Raw genomic sequence first — 22,653 nt, forward strand, 5'->3', positions numbered from 1 at the left:
CGCGACCCCAGGAAGGGGGGGAGGAGTGGCTATTATAGCTAGGGAGAACCTGTGCCTACGTAGACTCATTGCTCCAGAGATTGCGGGTTGTGAGTCCCTCCTTGTGAAGTTGGACTTAGGGGTTCAGGTGGGCTTGTTGCTCATGTACCTGCCTCCCAGCTGCGTGTCAACAGCCCTGCCTGTGCTGCTCGAGGAGGTAGCCGGGCTGGCAGTGGGATTCCCCAGACTTACAGTCTTGGGGGATTTTAACCTGCCATCACTCGGCAAAACCTCTGGGTTAGCGCAGGAGCTCATGGCCACTATGACAGCCATGGACCTGACTCAAGTAGTACTCACGAGGGGGGGCACGCACCCGACATGGTATTCCTCTCTGAGCAACTGAGTAATGGTCTGAGACTAAGGGGCTTAGAAGTGTTGCCTTTATCATGGTCAGACCATTTTCTATTACGCCTTGACTTCCTGGCCCCAATCCTTCCCCGCAGGGAGGCGGAACCGATTAGACAGTTCCACCCCAGATGCCTGATCAACCCAGAGGGCTTTCAGAGGGCGCTTGGGGTTATTCCAGATGCACTCGTCCACAGTTCGGCGGAGTCTCTTGCTGAGGCCTGGAACAAGGCTGCAGCGGAGGCTCTTGACCGTTGTGACCTCTCCGCGGCACTAGACCCCGTAGAGCTCCATGATTCAACGAGGAGCTCCGGGAGTTGAAACGCCAGAAGAGACGTCTAGAGAAGCGATGGAGAAAGAGTAAGTCCGAATCCGATCGAACACTTGTAAGAGCTCATATTAAGACTTACAAAGTGGCGCTCAAGGCGGCAAGATGCGCGTATCATACCGCCTTGATTGCATCAGTGGAATCCCGCCCGGCCGCTCTATTTAGGGTGACCCGCTCCCTTCTTAACCAGGAGGGAGTTGGGGAGCCCTTGCAGAGCAGTGCCGAGGATTTTAACACGTTTTTCGCTGATAAAATTGCTCGGATCCGGGCGGACTTCGACTCCAATTGAATAACAAAGTTGACTGACAACGAGTCAGTCGAGGTGACTGGGGCACATACTTGTCCCCCTGTCTGGGAAGAGTTTGATCTGGTGACACCTGATGAAGTGGACAAGGCCATTGGAGCTGTGAATTCTGCCACCTGCTTACTGGATCTATGTCCCTCCTGGCTGGTTTTGGCCAACAGGGAGGTGACACGGAGCTGGGTCCACGAGATTGTCAACGCCTCCTTGGGGAGGGGGGTCCTTTCCGGCTCCTTATAAGGAGGCACTTGTGCGCCCCCTCCTCAAGAAGCCTTCCCTGGACCCAGCCGTGCTTAATGACTACCGTCCAGTCTCCAACCTTCCCTTTATGGGGAAGGTTGTCGAGAAGGTGGTGGCGCGCCAACTCCAGCGGTCCTTGGAAGAAGATGATTATCTAGGTCCCCAGCAGTCTGGATTCAGGCCCGGCTACAGCATGGAAACTGCTTTGGTCGCGTTGATGGATGATCTCTGGCGGGCCTGGGACAGGGGCTTGTCCTCTGTCCTGGTTCTTCTTGACCTCTCAGCGGCTTTCGATACCATCGACCATGGTATCCTTTTGCGCCGGCTGGAGGGGTTGGGAGGCACTGTTCTCCAGTGGTTCTCCTCCTACCACTCTGGTTGGTCGAAGTCGGTATTAGTCGGGGGTCAGAGGTCGACCTCGAGGTTACTCCCTTGTGGGGTGCCTCAGGGGTCGGTCCTCTCCCCCCTGCTATTCAATATCTACAGTAGAACCTCGACTTACGAATTTAATTGGTGCCGGAAGGAGGCTCGTAAGTTGAAAAGCTCGTATGACGAAACATTGTTTCCCATAGGAAACAATGGAAAAGCGATTAATGCATGCAAGCCCAAAAAGCAGCCGCAGCGGAGGCCAAATCTCGCTCCGGGCTGTGCCCCCTCCGAGCGCTCGCCGCCTGTCCCTGTCAGCGGCCCAGCCACTTTCACCCATCTTCGCGGAGCTGCTTGTTGACGGCGCGGATGAGGTCCAGGGCGGGCTTCTTGCTACTCAGGCTGCGGGCCAGCTCCCGGTGCCGCTTCTTCTCCCCTTCAAGGTCGCCCAGCAGCGGCTGGAAGCACCGCTTCTTGCAGCGGGCCGTGTTGGTCTGGGCGACGGCGGGCTCCTTGGGCAGGTGAGGCTGGAAGCGGCCCCGGGAGGCGGTGGAGACGCGAGCCAGGGCGGCGACGCGGCTCATCTCGGCTCGGTCTTGGTGGCCCGTCGGGTGGAGGTCGGCGGCCGGGCGGCTCCGCTGGGTGCGCGCCAGGTTCTTCAGGCGGTTGAGCTCGTTGCGCGCCACCCGCTCGCGGTTCTCGTGGCACCGCTTGGCGAACTGGTCCTCCATGGGGTCCGCCGAGTCGGGCACTTCCATGAGCCACTCGCGGGAGGGGTCGCCGCCGGCTCGGCGGTAACCCCAGCGCCGCTTCCACTCTTGGGCGGCTTCGTCCCAGACAAGCGTGCCGTGCTTCTTGCGAGTCGGCTGCATGCCCTTGAGGCGCGCGAACTGCTCCCACTTGGTGAGCGGCCGAGGTTTGGGCAGCGGCTTCTCCCTGGGCAGGTGCGTCGAGGGCTCGGAGGAGCCCCATCCCAGGCAGAGCAGCCTGAGGGGTCCGGTGCGGCGCTGCCTCCTCCTGCGCCCCACCCCCGCTCAGCAATCAGCCCGGCGGCATTGCTGGCGTTCCAGGCGGACCGCCCGGCATAAGCGGCGCTTTCGTGCCTCTCGGGCCGGGCAGACAAGAGGTGCGGCGCTCCCAAGGGGAAGGGAGAAGGTGGCGGCTCAAGCCCTTCCCTGTGCGCCCCTCCGGAGGAGCCCCTCTGGCGGTTGTGCGGGCGGGTGAAGGTGGCTGGGCCGCTGACAGGGACAGGCGGTGAGCGCTCGTATCCCAAATTTGGGCTCGTAAGTAGAACAGAAATATCCCTCCCCTCCTAGCTCGCATCTGGAAATGCTCGTATATAGAGCACCTCGTATGTCGAGGTTCTACTGTACATGAAACCGCTGGGTGAGATCATCCAGGGGCATGGGGTGAGGTATCATCAGTATACGGATGATACCCAGTTATACATTTCCACCCCATGTTTAGTCAACGAAGCAGTGGAAGTGATGTGCCGGTGCCTGGAGGCTGTTGGGGTCTGGATGGGTGTCAACAGACTCAAACTCAACCCGGATAAGACAGAGTGGCTGTGGGTTCTGCCTCCCAGGGACAATTCCATTTGTCCGTCCATAATCCTGGGGGGGAATTATTGACCCCCTCAGAGAGGGTCCACAACTTGGGCGTCCTCCTCGATCCACAGCTCACATTAGAGAAACATCTTTCAGCTGTGGCGAGGGGAGCGTTTGCCCAGGTTCGCCTGGTGCAGCAGTTGCGGCCATATATGGAGCGGGACTCACTGCTCACAGTCACTCATGCCCTCATCACCTCAAGGTTCGACTACTGTAATGCTCTCTACATGGGGCTACCTTTGAAAAGTGTTCGGAAACTTCAGATCGTGCAAAATGCAGCTGTAAGAGCAATCATGGGCTTCCCAAGGTATGCCCATGTTACACCAACACTCCGCAGTCTGCATTGGTTGCCAATCAATTTCCGGTCACAATTCAAAGTGTTGGTTATGACCTATAAACCCCTTCATGGCATCGGACCAGAATATCTCCGGGACCGCCTTCTGCTGCACGAATCCCAGCGACCGGTTAGGTCCCACAGAGTTGGCCTTCTCCGGGTCCCGTCGACTAAACAATGTCATTTGGCGGGACCCAGGAGAAGAGCCTTCTCTGTGGCAGCCCCGACCCTCTGGAACTAGCTCCCCCTGGAGATCAGAACTGCCCCCACCCTCCTTGCCTTTCGTAAAGTTCTTAAGACCCATCTCTGCCGTCAGGCATGGGAGAACTGAGACATCTCCCCCGGGCCTATACAGTTTATACATGGTATGTTTTTGTGTATGCTTGCTTTTAATAATGGGTTTTTTAGTGATTTTTAAATTATTAGATTTGTTCTTACATTGTCTTTTTTATTGTTGTGAGCCGCCCCGAGGCTACGGAGAGGGGTGGCATACAAATCTAATTAATAATAATAATAATAATAATAATAATAATAATAATAATAATAATAATGGATTTTGCAGTTATCCAAATACCTAAATATTTTTCTTGGTTATTTTCATATTTGATTTTGTTTCTAATGGCTTTATCTGGGAATCTGTCATGTTTTTAGTTAATATTTGTGTCTTGTTTTTATTAATTTTCAAGCCGGCTATTCTCCCATATTCTTCTAATAAATCTATTAACTTTGAAATAGAGATTGTTAGGTCTTCTAAAATGAATGTTTCTTTTTTAATTTCCAAGCCTTTTATATTTTTTTCTTTTCTTACCTTTATCAATAAGGTTTCTAGTGTTAAAGTAAATAATAATGGAGAGATATGGCAGCCTTGTCTGACTCCTCTTTGTATCTCAAACTTTTCTGTTTGGTCGTTATTAAGAATAATTTTAGCTGTTTGAGTAGAGTATATAGCGTCGATTATGTTAAAAAATTTAGTTCCAAAATTCATTTTATTAAGTTGTAATTTCATAAAAGACCAGTCAACATTATAGAATGCTTTTTTTGCGTCTAAAAATATTAATGCCATTTGCTTTTCTGGGTGTTGTTCAAAATATTCTAATGTATTTATAATTGTCCTCAAATTATTTTTAATCTGTCTGTCTGGCAAAAAACCATTTTGGTCTTCGTGTATTATTCGAGTCATGATGTTTTTTAATCTGAAAGCAAATATTGAAACAAAAATTTTATAATCCACATTCAGTATTAAAATTGGTCTATAGTTTTGAATTTTTTCTTTTTCTATGTCAGGTTTGTGTATGAAAGTTATTAGGGCTTCAGACCATGTTTTGGGAATTTTACCATCTAGAATTATATTATTCAAAATCTCTAACATATTTGTTATAAGTATATTACTATTTAACTTGTAAAATTCCGCCGATATAGCGTCAGGGCCGGTGGCTTTATTATTTTTTTGACTTTGGAGTATTTGCTGTAATTCAGTCATAGTAAATGGAGCATTAAGTTTCTGTTGTTCTTCTGTTCAGGAAGGTAAATCTGTTGAACTTAAAAAGTCAAAGGCCTTATCTTCATTTATATCTTCTTTTTGGTATAAATTTTTATAAAATTCTAACGCTATCTCCTTTTTTTCAATGGTTCCGTGTTTAAGTACATCTGTACTATCTTCTAATTTCTTTATTATTCTAGCCTCTTTTTGGTTTCTTAATTTAAATGCTAGCCAGTGGCCTGGTTTGTTAGCATGTTCAAAGTATTCCTGTTTGGCCTGTGTAATTTTTTCTGCTAACTGTTCTTGTTCTATTAAGTTTATTTTATGTTTAAGTAACTCCCTTTTCTTTTTATTCTCGTCTTCACACTGACTACTTTGTGATGGTATTTCTAGAACTTTTAATTCTGCCTCTAATTTTTGAAGTTGGTTTTTTTTGTCTTTGTTCTTTTTTGCGGTATAAGATATTGTCAGGCCGCGTATGTATGCTTTGGTTGTATCCCGTAAATTTTGTGGTGAAGTATCTGTGTTATTATTTATATTTTAAAAAATTCTAATTCTTTTTCTATCCAGTCGTTATATTGGGGATCTCGCAAAATATTTCTATTCATTCGCCAATACCTCTGTTTTTTGTTTCCCTTCCAAATAATTGTTAATGGATTGTGGTCTGCCCAATTATTTTGGTGGCTGTGAGCCGTGTCGGGAGGCTGGAGATGGAGCTCCATCCCCAGACCTCTGTTTTTTCCCTGGTGGTCGCGACCCAGCGATTTGATCAGACCTGGAGAGTCCGATCCAGAACAGGGAGCTTCTGTGCACTGGAGGGGGTATTCGCCGCTGCCCGCAAGTGTAGGATTGCCCCACAGCGCTAGCTGCAAAGATCCGGGGCCCAGATACCACCGACACCCGGCCATAGCGGCACCTCCACGCAAGAGGAAGAACAAAGAAAATAACCTGTAGAAGTCCAAAAGAGTACTTGAAATAATAGAAAGAACAGAGAAGAACGAAGGTAAAGTGATTTTATTCCCGGAAACAAAACTCAAATATAGAAATAATAAATTTAAATAAGGTGAAGAAGAAGCAAAAAAAAACTTGCCAGTGTGAGTGGATTCTAATAAGCCAGAACGGTCTATTTGACCCGGACTGCAAATTGACCATTTTAGGTACTTATATTTGGTCTTTTTGAAAGCTTTTTTCACCTGGAAACAAGTTTGAACATTTCTGCACACAATGGAATGAAAATTGAACTGAAAAAAGTAATCCTTATTGGTTTATTTTGCGCATAAATGTGCCTCCCCCCTGTTTTTGTGGATTTTGTGGATTTTACTAAAGTTGGTGTGGGATTGGTAGCTTGAACATTTCTGAACATAATGATATGAAAATTGAACTGGAAAAATTGATGCATATTCATTTATTTTGCAAATAAATGTCTCTCCCACCCTATTTCAATTGATATAAAAATTATGCTGTTAATTTCAAACTTACATACTTGGTTTTAGTAAAATGGATTTCTTTCATAAAATTAGTTGTCTGGCTACAATATGCTTGCTTTTCAAAAGGATATTCCAAATATTTCTAGCCAAATATATATAAAAAGTGAAAATAATGGCACACAGCAAGGCGGGGGGGGGGGTTGGCCCTTTTGTGGCAAAAATAAACCAATAAGAATCATTTTTTTCAGTTCATTTCTATTTTTCTTATGTTTAGGATTGTTCAATTTAGTATATCAAAACTTTTGGGGGAATATTCCTTAGAGATTTGTAGCCTAAAAAAATATAAATTGACAAAAAATTCAGAAAACATGGGGGGAGGGGATTTTTGATCAAAATAAAAATATAAGCCTCAATTTTTTCAGTTCAATTTTCATATCATTATGTTCATAAATGTTCAAACTAGTTTTCCAGTGGAAAAAGTTTTCAAAAAGACCAAATTCAAGTACCTAAAAAAAATCATTTTGGTCCGGGTCTATACGACCCGAACAGAGTCAACGTGATTATTTTTTTTGCCCAGAAAAATTTTTTTCCCCCACAAATGTTTTTGATGATCAGCCATGTTAAAATGAGTAAATTAATGCATAAGATATTAAAAATATTTCGGATTTGAAGCCTGCGTAAATATAAAGTGAAAATGTTTGCAAGCAGCCAAGGGGGGGGGGGCTTATTTATGATTGTAAACAACCAATAAGAAACATTTCTTTCAGTTCATTTATATTTTTCTTATATTCAGAAATGTTCAAACTACCACTCCCACACCAACTTTAGTAAAATTGAACACATTTTGCAAGCAAAACTATCCATAAATTGAAAAATATTTCACAAAAACGGGGGGGGGCACGCATTCTATCAGCAAAATAAACCAATAAGAATTACTTTTTTCATTTCAATTTTCATATCATTGTGTGCAGATGTGTTCAGACTACTTTCCAAGTGAAAAAAGTATTCAAATTGACTAAACATAAGCACTTCAAATGAAGAGTTTTCGGTCCGGGTCAGGGTGAGCCGGGAACAGAAGAAGTGTGACTTTTTGTTTTTCAGCAAGAAAGAACCCCCCCCCCCAAAAAAAAATTATCCTAGAGAGAACCCCTGAAATGATGAAAAGTCATGAAATTTCAAGTTTCAGATATGCAGGGAAATTTTTTTACAGGGACTCAAACTTGGCTTCTGGTCACATACGACCCTAACTGAACAGCAGGGTTTAATTTTATTCCTGGAAGGTTACCTAATAAACTGGAACTGAGGGGATAAGAACTGTATTTAAATTGAATTTTATCTCAGCAATCAAACAGAATTACTCAAATTTAAAACAACTGGGTTTTTTTTCTTTTTGCCTACTTTTGGAACAGAACTTGCATGGCGTATTTGCATTATTAGGAGCAGCTAAATAACACACAAGATGGAGGATTAACATTTTATAAGGACAAAAGCGTTGATTTTGATTTGCCAAATTCTCTTTTTTTTTTTTTACTAATTTTAAACGATCCTCAGTCTTCTTTTTGGATTTTACCTGACTTTTTATCTTTCACTTGGATTACTATTTGAACCATTTGGCCTTTCCTAATTGAGCTAATGGGATTTTTTTTTCTTCCTGGAATAATAAGGACACCTTAGTTACTTTAGTACTGGATTTGAATTATTAAATGAAATTTGGGTATTGATTTATTTCTAATTTACTTTTAATTTGGACACCTGGTTATTGACTTATTTTTAAAAGGGAAAAAAACGGGGGGGGGGGAAACAATAAAACTGAACTGCCTTAGTCCAATTACAAGACGAACAATTTATGAACTTTTTGGACTTCAATCATTAACTATTTAACCATTTTTTTTACTTTCTAACATTTTTTTTAATGTGTTTTATTGCTGCAATAAAGTGAGAATCTTCTACCTCTGAGTTTGTCCAGTATATAATACTGGCGACGAAGGTGATTGTTGACCTGTGCATGTGGCCAATTGATCCTTCTGCTGCTCTTCATTGTTGGTAACCACTCCTCCCTTCAGCTCTTTCCAAACGCTGTCGGCTTTACAGGACGTTTCACTCAATTGAGCCATATCCTAGTTATTTTCCAGCTGGCTGTTTAAGTTGCTGCTGCCTGCCTTTCTGTAATTAGCTAGATTTCTCTGCTTGTTCCTAATTGGACTTGGACTTAATTCTGTTCTACTTGGCCACCTGCTAGCCAACACCATGTCTTGTACCAACTTTTTAATTTTTAACCATTTGCTTCAGGTGAGGAGACCTGGGACACTTATCTCCAGCGCTTTGAGGTTTACCTTCGGGTTGCCTCCGGACAGGAAGAGTACTTGTTTTTTGAATGCCTGTGGTCACGCGATGTTTTCAACAGCTCATGCGCTTGTGGCCCCTGAAGTAGTCTACGAAATTCCGTGGATGGAATTGCAGGCTAAACTTTGTGCTTATTATGTGCCAGCACCTTCCATAATTGCCCGCCGATTTGCATTTCGCCGGCAGCTCCAGGGCGAAGGGCAGAGTATTAATATGTGCATGGCCTCACTTAGGGAGGCTGCCCAGCAATGCAAATTTACGGATTTGGACAATTCCCTGCTTGAGCAGTTTGTGTGTGGTGTGAGGAACCTTCGTCTCCAACAGTGTTTGTTGGCACGCCAGGACCTGACATTGGCCGTCGCTATGGATGAGGCCTTGGCATCTGAGATGTCATCCCAGTCAGCTGCTGAAATCAATCATTTTGTTCCGGGGTCTGCCGGCCAACGCACTGTTTCTGTACATCATGAGTATGCAGAACAAGATGTTCCAGAGCCCCTGGATGCTAGCATTGCTTGGCTACAGGTGACTTCACACCCAGGGCTGTCTACTAGGTCACAGTTTCCTCCGTCAAATGCACCTCAGCATCATGAAAGTAGACCTGCTAGGCAATGCCATACCCAGTTCAACCCTTGTCTCAGTTGTGGAGATTCTCATCCTTGCAGCTCCTGTTGCTTTCAGAATGCCACCTGTCGTCATCGTGGGAAGTTGGGCCATCTGTCCTGTGTGTGTCGTTCTGCTCCTGTATTGGGAGCTGTTTCAGTGCCTTACTCCTGGAGGGCTTCTCATAGCCAACCTGGATTTCACAAGGATTGCTATCAGATTCAATCGCAAGGGGAGCCCTTGGATGAGGAGGAGGTGTTTTTAGCTGCTGATAATGGTGGGCATAAGAAAATCAGCATCTGAGGGGGCACAATTGGAAATGGAGGTTGACACTGGCTCTTCTAAGAGCCTTGTATCTTGGTCGACATTATCACACTTATTGCCCTCTTACATGACTATCAGAGTAATTCCACATCTATACTGGGATAAGTTGAACTTTTTATGACTAGGGCATCATTTGCTGGGTTATTGCCCTTGATAGTAGTTGCTAAGCCCTTCATTACTAGGCCTTGATTGGTTTGGGGTCCTAGGCCTAAATGTAATAGGTATTAATACTATCGTTAGCGACTTTGAATGTATATTTACAGAATTTGCAGATGTGTTTTCAGAAGGATTGGGGTCTTATAAGGATAAACCTATTTCATTGAATCTGGACCCGAGGGTTGCCCAAATTCGTCTTAAACCTAGAAGGGTTCATTTTGCCTTAAGGCCCTTGGTTGAGAAAGAGTTGGATAAGCTCATTTCGCAAGGCATACTGGAAGCCACTGACCATTCTTGCTGGGAGACCCTCATAGTGATACTGATAAGGCCTGATGGTTCTATTAGAATCTGTGGGGATTTTATTTTATTTCTTAAATTTTATTTATTTGGTTTTTTTTCAAATATAACATAAAAAAGAAAAAAACATACACAAAAACATACACATACAACATTTGGGAAATGAAAGTTTCCCTACTTTTTAGGTGTTCGATCAGAGAATTTTACTTCTTTCTTTCTCTTTTTTAAAAAAAAATAAATTTTGTTGAATTATATACATATTTAAAAAACAAACATAAACAGATCGTTGTATTCTTAGTTTGTGAGTACACTTATAGATTGTCTGTTAAAGGACAATACAACATATAATTCCGTCCCACCCCTGCTGCCTCTTTGCAGCTTATCTTATTGTAAATTTACAGATAATCGTATCAGCGAGATGATATACACATATATATCTAAATTATACATATATACATATCTATACTTACATAGAAATAACAATAATAGCTCAGTTAAAAAGAATTTGTCAACAAATAAATAAAGTGATATTTATCTATATTTAAATTGTTATTGTGTTTTCTTTCCATTTTTTATATCAGCCTTACGTACATCTATTTTCCCCCCAATCATTGACCCAATTATAAAAGTTTTTCTATGTGTATATATCTTGTGATTTTTTATGGTTTTTCAATTTTTTTGTTAGTGTATCGTATTCTGCACAGTCAAGCATTTTTTTTATCATATCTCTCTCTGTTGATGGATCTTCTTTCTTCCAGTTTTGTGCTATAGTGATCCTGCTTGCCGTTATTAAGTGTTGTATTAGATGGTATTCTTCTTTCTTGACTCTCAAATCTATTATACCTAGAAAAAAATCTCTGGTTTGAGTTGTAATTTAATTTTAGTAATTTCATATATCCAATTTCTATTTGTTCTAATATTTGGGCAAGGCAATCACATGTGGAAGAATGTTCCATTTGTGTTTGTACATCTCCAACAGTTTGGTTTTAATTTGGGATAAATTTGGGCTAGTCTTGATGGTGATATATGCCACCTATAAAACATTTTTATAATATTTTCTTTGTATGCTGCTGATTTGGTTATTTTATAATTCTTTTTCCATACTACCTCCCATTGGTCAATGTAAATGTTATATCCAATGTTTCTTGCCCAACTAATCATAGTCTCTTTCACTAATTCTGTTTCCATTTCATAATGTATTAAGTTGTATGTTTTTGTTATGAAGTTTTTTTCTCCTCCTAATATCAATTTGTCAAAATCTATCTTTTTCTTGTATCCCTTCCATTTTTTATCAATTTGCCATTTTGAGTATATTAACGTATATTAATGTATCAGGCCACCATTCAATTTTAATATTTCGTTCTGCTAAAGCTTCTCTTGATTTGATATTACCTTCTGAGTCTAATATTTGATTATAAGTTACCTTTTTTTTTTAGTTCTGTTGTGTTCGGATGTGTCAAGGCTTCCATGCCGGAATACCATCTGGGAATTCTTGTGTAATGTTCTTTTTTTATTTTTAGCCATGTTGCTATTAGGGAATCTCTAATCATATGATTTTTAAAATATGTTGGAATTTTTTTGTTTTGATTCCACAAGATGTTATGCCAACCGGTTAGCATATCGTGGCCTTCTAATGATAATAATCTTTCACGTTTAATTTCTATCCAGTCTTTGATCCAAAGAAGGATGGTTGCATGGTAGTAGATTTTGAAATTTGTAAGCCCAGTCCTCCTTGTCTAGTTTTGTCCTGTAGCCATTTCAATCTTATTCTAGGCTTTTTATTGTTCCATATAAATTTGGAGATATTTTTATTTAATTTGGTGAAGAATTGATTATCTAGTTTTACCGGTGTCGTTTGGAAGAGGTAGAGGAATTTTGGTAGAATTGTCATTTTTATCGTTGCTATTCCTCCTAATAAAGAAATTTGGAGTTTATTCCAATCGGTTAATTGCTTCTCTGTTGTTTTCAATAGTGCCTCATAATAGTTTTCTTTAATTGTACTACATTTTTTTGTTAATGTAATACCTAGGTATTTAACCTTTTTAGCGATTTTAATTTCCAACATATCTTCTAGATTTTTTTCTTGTTCTTTATTCATGTTTTTGGTTATAATTTTAGTTTTTTGCATGTTTATTTTTAGTCCTGCTACATTACCAAATTCCTCTACCTCCTCCATTATATGTTTCCCTGATTCCATTGGGTTTTCTAATATAAAGACTAAATCATCTGCATATGCCTGCAATTTAAATTCCTGTTTTTTTATTTTCAGCCCTTGTATTTTTGGATTTGACCTAACCTGATTTAACATTGTCTCGGTAACTAAGATATACAATAAAGGAGATAGTGGACATCCTTGTCGGACCCCTTTTTCAATTTGGAATTGTTCAGTTGTGTCCCCATTAATTGTGATTCTTGCGTATTGCTTTTGGTAGATAGTTTCAATCATTGTAATAAATTTAGAGCCAAATTTCATTTGTTTTGTCAATTCCTTCATAAATTCCCAGTTCAAATTATCAAACGCTTTTTGAGCATCTAGAAAAATGAGGGCCATTTTTTTTCAGAATGCGTTTCGTAAAATTCTAAGACGTCCAAGATTGTCTTTGTATTGTTTCTGATAAATCTACTGGGTAGGAAACCATTTTGGTCGGAGTGTATTCTGTTTAGAATTGGTTTTAATCTGTTTGCCATGATACTCATGAATATTTTTGTAGTCTACATTCAGTAGAGATATGGGTCTGTAATTTTGTATTTTATGTTTATCTGTTTCACTTTTTGGTATTAGGCTCATTGTTGCTTCTGTCCAGGAATTGGGTGTTAATCCTTTTTCTAGTACCTCATTGTATACCATCAATAGAAGTTCTCCTAAGCTAATGATGAATTCCTTATAGAATTCACTGGGGATGCCATTGGGGCCTGGTGATTTGTTGTTTTTCAAGTTCCTTATTATATCTTCTAATTCTATCATCGTAATTTCCTTGTTTAGTGTTCTTCTTTCACTATCTGTTAATTCGCCGATATCCGTTTGTGTTATATATGTTTTTTGATCTTCTATTGATTTAATTTCTTTTTTAATAGTAATTGATAGCAATTTGTTTTTTCGCCTCTATTGTGGACTGTTTGCTTCCTTTGTCATCTTCTAGGGATTGAATATATCCTTCTTCTTTTTTGAGTTTATAAGCTAGCCATCTACCATGTTTGTTTGCGTTTTCAAAATAATATTGCTTAGCCATTTTTAATTTCCACGCTATTTCATCCTGTGTTATTAAATTGATTTGGTAGCTAAGCTGTTAGTAAGTTTGTTTTTTTCCTCTTTTAATTCCTCGTTTGATATGTCTTTTTGCAAATCTATTTCTATTCTTTAATTTGTTGGGTTTTAATTTTCTTTAATATAGCAGAATGTGATATTGTCACTCCTCTTATGTACGCTTTCGTAGTGTCCCATAAATTCTGTATGGAAGTTTCTTCATTCCAGTTGTCATGAAGAAAATTCCTTTTTTATGTGCTCAATATAATCTTTTTCTTTGAGTAGTGTCTGGTTTAAAGACCATTTTAGAAAATCTTTTTTGGTTTCTTTTATTTTAATTATGATTGGGTGGTGGTCTGCCCATATGTTGGGTGCAATTTCGACTTCTTCTATACAATTGTCCAAGCCATAATCTCCCCAAGCCATGTCTATCCTTGACCACGATTTTTGTGGTGGTGATTTTTCCCGGGTGTCTTTCTCTCCATAAATCTAATAGTTTGAATTATCTCACCATTTCAAAGAATTTATTTGGTAAGATTTTTCTATCATAGGTTTTCCTGTTTGCTGTTTTGTAGTGCTTTTGTGTATTATGAATTGCGTTAAAATCTCCTATAATACATATATTTTTTCCTCCTAATTGTGTTATTTGGTCAGTTATTTTTTGGTAAAATTCTGTCTGGTTTGAGTTTGGGGCATATATCACCATCAAGACTGCTAATTACTGTCCAGTTTTAATTTTAAAATTAAGAATTCTTCCTTTTGGATCTGCATATATTAATTCAGGTCTCTTTGGCATAAATTGCTATACCTCTTTTTTTTGTGTCTGCTAAGGCAGTAAATAGTTTTGCTAGTTTTTTATTTTGTAGTAGATTTCGATCTTGATTCCTAATATGAGTTTCCTGCATACATATTATATCTGCCTCTTCTTTCTGTAATTTCTTCATCGTTTGTTTTCTTTTAATAATGGAGTTTAACCCGTTTATATTAACTGAAATTTTTTTGAGGTTTTTCATTTTTTATTTTTCCCCCCTTTAAATTATTTGTTTATTTCTTTCTTTATTTGTTCGTTCTTGTTCTTTTTCCTTCTTATTATTATTTTTCTTATTCTTATTGTTTTTTCGCTCCCGCTCTTGTTGTCACTCTTTCTTCCTTTCTTGGACTATGATTTTTCTCTCTTTCATCACTTACTTGCCTCTGTTCTCTTTCTTCCTATCTGGTCTGAGATCTTACTTCAGAACCGCTTTCATTCTCTCCTACTAGGTATTGAAATATGAAGTTGTCCGCTTTTTCAAATGAGTCTATCTTGATTTTTTTTACCTTTTCAGGATATTAACAGCCCCTCTGGTATTAACCACCTAAATGGTATCTCTTTTCTCATCAGTTTTGCTGTTAAAAAAATGGAAATCCCTATGTCTCTGATTCTTTTAGGTACTTGTTTTAGTGTGATTATCTCTTTGTCATTACACATTATCTGCTCATTTCTGGTACATCTGTAGATTTCGTCTCTCACTGTTTTTTTTGTGAAGCGTCTGTGTACCTCTCTTGGGACTCTGTTTTTCTTTGTGTAATTAGTCTGAATTCTGTAGACCTTATCTATATGGTTTCTCACTTCATCTTCATCTAGTTGTAAATTGTCTGTTAATATCTTCACCATTTTACTTGGTAGATCTTCTGCTTGTTCTGGTACGTTCTGGAAACGGAGAAAATACGAGGATTTTTTCATCTCTAACACTGCAATTGCACCCTCTAGTTCTTTATTTGCTGCTTTCAGTCTTCCTTCAGTGTGTACAATATTGTCGTCAGTTTTGACTATGTTAGCTTCCATATTTTTAATCCTTTGTTCATGTTTGTTAATTGCATCCTGGGACGCCTTCCATTCTTGCCTCTAATCCCTCAATCTTCCCCGCCATTTTATCAAAGTTCTTGTTAGTTTCTTCCTGGTTTCTTTTTATTGTTTCTTGTGTGATGGTTGTTGATTCTTGGCTTCTTGTCATAAATTCTTGTATAAGTTCAAGTGAGGCCTCTATCGAATGAAGAGTTGGTAACTGATTCTGTTTGTCTGTAGATGTCATCTCCGTATTTAATTTAGAGCTTGAGACGTTTGGGCTTCCTGCTGGAGTTGGTTTTTTTAGTGTTTTGGTAAACGTTGTTGACTACTTAAAGGAATATTCCACGTTTTTCTTAATGTGTTCTCCTTGTTACTTAGTGTTTAAAAGTGTAGAGTGAGTAAAATATCTACCTTGAGCTTATTTAATTGTCAGTTGTTAAGGTATAAGTATTTTAAGACAATTATTTTAATAATTTTTTTCTCTTATCCACCTAACTGCACAGTATCCTCGCAAGTATAATTAATATTTGTAAATAGTAAATAATATATAAATAGGTGTTATCTATAAATATAAATTGCTATAAGTCTAATAAAATTATTAATGCAAATTATCAGTTATACTATCACTCCAATCACATAATATATCAGATATATTAAATATATTTCAAAAATTATTTGGTTGTGTTTGAATTTAAATTGTATATATCTATATGTTTAAACCGTCCCTCAGTACTGTCTCAGACCATTTCTTTTTTCTTTTTCTATTTCCTCATACTATTGTGTCTGAAAATATCTCAACTATAACAATATACCATAAATAATGCTAGTTATATGTTCTTATATTACTACTGTTGATTTCACAAACTAATGTTTCAAATCCTCAAATAATTCACTACTCAATAATCACTTTGACCGCTAATCAGGTTAATTCCTTGTCAAATTTCAATTCATCAAGTAATTAAAATGCCCAATAAATAAATCAGTTAAATAATTAAATCACTTATATAATTAAATAAATCAATTTATCAGCTTATCAGTATCATAAATATAAATAGATATCAATAAATATTATCTTATCTAATTAAACACAATAATTCTAATAAATGCTACAGTAAAATGAATATACTTATCAAATAGTCAAATGGTCAAACAGTAAGGGGTTCTAATAGTAAATTAACGTATGAGAGATTATAATTTTAGTCGATTATAAATTAATTTAAATTAACTCTCTAATAGGTAATTAAGATAAGTTCAATTTGGGTTTATAAAAGACAAAAAGAGATGAAATCTACAACTTTCCACGTGATGCTGGTGTCTCCGTTCTTCCTGTGTTTTTGCTGTTCTCTTGTCGTCAAGCGCCCCCGTTCAGTCGGCTCTTCGTTGTCCCTTCTGTCTGTCTTCTCACAATTTCACACACCCCGACTTTCTTTCCAAACCCAAAAAAGGCAAAACAAGCTGGCAATATCTTCTTCTTTTTCTTTCACACCACCGCGTTGAATTAACCTCTGGCCGCTGCCCCATTCTCTGTCACTCCGCACTCCTTATCTCCATCGGTCCGTCTCCATCTCCGTCACTCCGTCTCCTTCCTTTTAGGGATGGTCGATATTCCGACAGCTCTACTAGACCGCACCCCAGCAAACACTCAGGAAACGCCTCAGGAAACTCCGTTCACTCTGTTCACCTCTCTCTGCATTCTCTGCTTTCCTTCTTCTCTCGCTATCTGCCGTCCGCCATTCACTTCCGCTAACCAACTTCAACTTCCTTTTGCTTTCTCTTGTCTTTGCTCCGTTCTCAACGCTCGCCACTTTTCTGCACTTCAGGAGGCTCACAATGCTCCAAAAAGATCACCGAAATCACACCTCTAGTTTGGGTAAGTAACTTGTAGCTGTAGTTTGCTGTTTTCACTGATACTACCGTTTGTACTTTTTGACTTCTCCAATGTTCGCTCGGCATGCTGGGCCTTCGGGCTGATGGGGAACCTCAGCTTTTTCCTCCATCTGGTCACAGGGATTATGCCTCTCGTTGGGGGAGTTTGCACATCCACCCCCCAATTGACACTTCCCCTCTATTTAGTTCACTCAACTGTGAGGAACTATCTCCGTTATCACGGATAACAAACGGAAAATTTCGAGTGCAGCTCTGGAGCCCCAAGTTTGCATGTCGCGCCGGCCCCGCCCCGCCTGCGGAAGTCTACTTCTTTCTTTCTCATAGTATTAATTTTTCAATTCTTTTATTCGATGTGTTGCTTTGCGTAAATTTTTATTTATTTCTTTGTTGCTCTTTTCTTTAACCAATCATAAAATTTTGCCCATATTTTATAATAATCTGAATCTTCTTTTCCCTCTAATCTTTTAGATAACTTGTCCATCTCCACACAGTCCAATATTTTTTTAATTACTATATTTTCTTCCGGTGGTTTGTCTATTTTCCACTGTTGGGCATATACTACCCTGGCAACTGTTAGTATGTGTATAATTAAATATCTTACCTCTTTTTCTATTTTTTTATTTAAAATACCCAATAAATACAATTCTGGTTTTTTTTTCAATTTCTTCTTTTACTATTTCTTTTAACCAGTTTGTTATTTTATTCCAGAAATTTTTTGCTTGCACGCATGTCTACCATTGGAGGTAGAACGTACCTCTTTCTTTTTTGCACTTCCAGCATAATGGGGAGGTTTTGGGGAACATTTTTGATAGTGTTTCCAGTGATAGGTGCCACCTGTAAAACATTTTTAATTGGTTTTCCTTGAATGCAGTCGATTTTGTCATCTGCCACTTATTAGTCCATAATTTTTCCCATTTTTCTAATTCAATTTTGTAGCCAAAATTCATTCCCCAGCTTATCATACTCTCTTTTACGATTTCCACTTCTGTCTCATAATGAATCAAAAATTTGTATATTTTGCCAATTAATTTTTCGTCATTTTTTAATAGTGTCCTGTCCAATTCACCTCTCCCTATCTGAAAACCATATTCCCTTTTGTCTTTTTGATATGCATCTTTTAATTGTAGGTATGTTCACCAATCTAGTTTCTTACCATTTTGTTCCAATTCTTCCTTTGTTTTTATATTCATTTGCTGGTCCAATAATTCTTTATATCTAATTGTATTATGGGGCCCGATTAAGTTTGGATGGTATGTTAATTCTATTGGCGAGACCCATTCTGGTACCTTAATATATTGGGGGTTTTTTTTCCATGTTTGGATGAGATAATTTCTTAGTATATCCTTTTTAAAATATGTATAAGTTTTATCTCTTCCATACCAGAGATAGGCGTGCCAGCCTAATAATAAATCGTGCCTTCTATTGTCAATATACGTTTATTTTCTAATGTGATCCACTCTTTAATCCATACCAGTGATGTTGCGTAGTAATATAATTTAAAATTTGGTAGACCCAAACATCCTCTTTCCTTCACATCTTGCAATGTCTTTAATTTGATTATTGATTTTTTGCCTAACCATATATACTTTAATATTACTTTATCTAATTCTTTTAAAAAAATGTTACCTGGATTTATTGGAATTGTCTGGAAAAGGAAGAAGAGCTTGGGCAGGACACTCATTTTGATCGAATTGATTCTACCTATTAATGAAAGTTGTAAATGTTGCCAATTTTTAAGGTCTACTTTAATTTGATTTATTAAACTTGTATACCGTATTTTTCGCTCTATAAGACGCACCTGCTGATAAGACGCACCTAGATTTTAGAGGAGGAAAATAGAAAAAAAATATTTTGAGCCAAAAAGGGGAGAGGAAGAGAGGAAGGAGTGAAAGAAGGGAGTGAGGGAGGAAAGAAGGGAGGAAGGAAAAGGAAAGCAAGAAATGGAGGGAGGAAAGGAAGGAAGGAAGGAAAGAAAGAAAGGGGGAAGGGACAGGAACAGAGGAAGGAAGCAAGGAAACTTATGAAAGGGGAGAGTAAGAGAGGAAGGACTGAAGGGAGGGAGGGAGGGAAGGAAGAAGGTAGGAAGGAGAAAGAAAAGAAGAAATAGAGGAAGGGAAGGTAAAAGAGAGAAAGAAAAAGAGCAAGAAAGCAAGCAAGAAAGAGAAAGAAAATGAAAGAGAAGTAAAAATAGAGAGGGGGAATGAAAGAAATGGAAGGAGGGAAGGAAGGAGAGAAAGCAAGAGAAAGAAAGAAAGCAAGAGAAAGAAAAAAGAATGAAAGAGCAAGAGAGCAAGAGAGAAAAAGAAAGAAAGAGAGAAAGAAAGAAAGAAAGGCAACTTCAAAGAAAGGCTCACTGAGCATCTCTCACTCTCTCTTTCTATCCCTCTTTCTTTCTCTTCCTTTCTCTCCTCTTCCTTTATTTCCTCTCTCTCCCTCCCTCTCTCTTTCTCTCCCCCCTCTCTCCCCCTTTCCCTCTCTCTTTCTCTCTCTCCCTCTCTTGCTATCTCTCCCCCCTCTCCCTCTCTCTTTCTCTCCCCCCTCTCCCCCCTTTCCCTCTCTCTCTCTCCCTCTCTTGCTATCTCTCCCCCTCTCTTTCTCCCTCTCCCTCTCTTTCTCTCCCCCTCTTTCTCTCTCTTCTTCTCACTTTCTCTTGTTTTCTTTCTGTTGCAGGAGAGGCGGGGCCGGCGAAGGTGATATTCAATGTCGGGGGCGCTCGGGCGGTTGCGCGCGCTCCCTATCTCCCTGCTAGCCCACTCAGAATATTCAAAATAAGAAAAACCTTCGCCGGCAAAGGCTTTTCTTATTTTGAATATTCCGAGTGGGCTAGCAGGGAGATAGGGAGCGCGCGCAACCGCCCGTGCGCCCCCGACATTGAAGACCTCCGCTGAGAAAAACTTTTGCCGGCATTTCCTCTTGGTGTCAAGGAGGCACAGCGGAGGGCGGAGAGAGGGAAGGGGGGGCAGCGGCATCCCTCCTGGCCTTGGCGGGCCGCCCGACCCTCCCCACCTCCTGCAAATGCGGCAGGCGGCGGGGGGAGAGCGAGGAGCCGGTTCTGGCGGGCGCGGGGCTTGGCTGGCTGGCTGGCGGGGGGAGCGCCGCTGGTGGTGCAGAGGGAGACCCTCCTCCGGGAGGGAGGGGGTCAGGCAGCAGCTAGCCAGCCAGCCGGCGGGATGGCGCTTCCGAGTTCGCAGCCTCCCCCCCCCCTCCCTGCCTGCATCTTCGCTCCATAAGACGGGGCTGATTTTTCTTCCTACTTTGGGAGGAAAAAAACTGCGTCTTATGGAGCGAAAAATACGGTAATTGTCTTCTTTTAATGTCACCGTTTTAGCTGTGAGCCATATTCCTAAATCTTTCACTTTTTTGACTACAGTGATCCCTCTATTATCGCGAGGGTTCCGTTCCAAGACCCCTCGCGATAATCGATTTTTCACGATGTAGGGTTGCGCAAGTAAAAACACCATCTGCGCATGCGCGCCCTTTTTTTCTATGGCCGTGCATGCGTAGATGGTGGAGTTTGCGTTCCCCGCCGCCCACGCAAAGGGGAAACCCCGATTCGGCTCCTCGCTGCTGCTGCGCTACCGAGCAGATAAGCTGCTGGGCAGCCGAAGGAACCTTCCCTGGGTCTTCCCCCTCTTGCTGGCGGGCGGGCGAGCGGCGGGCATCAGCGAGGAGCCGGGGTTTCCCCTTTGCGTGGGCCGCCGGGAAGACCCCCAGGCCGGCTGCGACCCTTTTAAAACAGCCGCACCGCTTCCCAGCTGACTCCTGAAGCCAAACGGGGAAGTTCGCCTTTGGCGTTTGGCTTCAGGACTCAGCTGGGAAGCGGCGCGGCTGTTTTAAAGGGTCGCAGCCGGCCTGGGGGGCTTCCCAGCACCCCCGCGAACCCGGGTTGGGGGTTTGGGGGGGGTGCTGGGAAGCCCCCCAGGCCAGCTGCGACCTTTTAAAACAGCCGCGCAGCTTCCCAGCTGACTTCCGAAGCCAAACGTGGAAGTGGTTTTTTTTTAATTAATATTTTTTTTAAAATCGCGATATAGCGTTTCTCGAAGATCGAGATCGCGAAACTCGAGGGATCACTGTACTTGCATATTAGTAATTTGTTCCAAATGCTTTATTTGTTTTTTTGTGCAATTTTTAGTAATAATTTTTATTTTTTGTTTGTTTATTTTGAGTCCTGCTACTTTGCCAAAATCTTCAATTTGTTTAATCAATTTTGGTGCAGTTGTCAGTGGTTCTTCAATTATAAATACCAAATCATCTGCGAAGGCCTGGACTTTATAGATTTCTTTTCTTATTTTTAGGCCTTTTATATCTTCATTTTTTCTTATTTTGATTAATAATGTTTCCATCGTTAATATAAACAGCAGTGGAGATATAGGACATCCCTGTCTTACTCCTTTCTCGATTTTAAATTTTTCCATTTGCTCTCCATTAATTATAAATTTAGCGTTTTGTTCCGAATATATTGTTTTTATTAAATTTATAAAATGTTGTCCAAAATTCATCATTTCTAATTGTGTTATCATAAATTTCCAATTTACATTGTCAAAAGCCTTTTGTGCGTCAAGAAAAACCAATTCTATCTGTTTTTCAGGATGTTCCTCATAGTATTCTAGTATGTTTGTTATTATCCTCAAATTGTCTCTAATTTGCCTCTTGGGGAGAAAACCATTTTAATTACAGTATATTAATTGGTTCAGGATTTTTTTTAACCTTGTTACATAAATTGTGATAAATATCTTGTAATCTGTATTTAATAGTGATATGGGTCTGTAATTTTGAATCTTTTCTTTTTCTGTTTCTATTTTGGGTATAAGTGATATTAATGCTTCTGACCAAGTTTGGGGTATCTTTGCGTCTCGGGCTATTTGATTATAAATTTCCAATATATTATTTTCTAATATTTTTATTTCTTGTTTGTATGATTCTACTGGTATACCGTCTGTGCCTGTTGCTTTATTGTGTTTTTGTTGTTTTATCGCTGCCTGTATTTCGACTAAGGTAATTGGCCTATTTAATTCTTGCTGTTGCTCTTCTGTTAATACTTCCATATTTGATAGTTCAATATACTTTTCTATTTCTTCCTTTTTTATTTCTTCCTGTGTGTATAATTTCTTATAATATTGTACTGCTATTCTTTTCTTTTCTTCCTTATCATATTTTATATTACCTTGTTCGTCTTCTAGTCTATAATTTTTTTTTATTTTGTTTTCTTAGTTTATGTGCTAGCCACCTTCCTGTTTTGTTTGCTTGGTCAAAGTATACCTATTTGGCTGTTCTAATTTTTTCTTCTACTTCTTCCTGATGCAGCCAATTAATTGCATGTCTAATTTGGTCTTTTTTCTCCTTAATTTTTTTACTTTTTGGATTTAATTGTAGTTCTGTTTCTATTAGTTTTAATTCTTGTTCTAATTTCTCCTGTTTAATTTTTTTTTGTTTGTTTCATTGCCATGTATGATGTTGTTACTCCTCTGATGTAAGCTTTTGTTGTATCCCACAGTGTTTGTGGTGAG

The 22,653-nt window shown here is 40.0% G+C and overlaps 2 protein-coding genes across 6 annotated transcripts in view; one reads left to right on the forward strand and one right to left on the reverse strand.

The window, feature by feature from the left end:
• IMMP2L (inner mitochondrial membrane peptidase subunit 2) overlaps positions 1 to 22,653 on the forward strand; it is a 218,922-nt gene that overhangs the window by 17,628 nt on the left and 178,641 nt on the right. The gene's annotated exons all lie outside the window — the stretch shown is intronic.
• LOC139169120 (ribosome biogenesis regulatory protein homolog) lies at positions 1,952 to 8,581 on the reverse strand. The gene is made up of 2 exons (XM_070754942.1): positions 8,444 to 8,581; positions 1,952 to 2,575 (listed from the first exon to the last, which is right to left on the reverse strand). Exons 1-2 carry the CDS (start codon positions 8,579 to 8,581, stop codon positions 1,952 to 1,954), a joined length of 762 nt encoding a protein of 253 aa, XP_070611043.1.

This window comes from Erythrolamprus reginae, chromosome 6 (assembly GCF_031021105.1).
Source record: "Erythrolamprus reginae isolate rEryReg1 chromosome 6, rEryReg1.hap1, whole genome shotgun sequence".
In the NCBI taxonomy this organism is placed as follows: domain Eukaryota; kingdom Metazoa; phylum Chordata; class Lepidosauria; order Squamata; family Dipsadidae; genus Erythrolamprus; species Erythrolamprus reginae.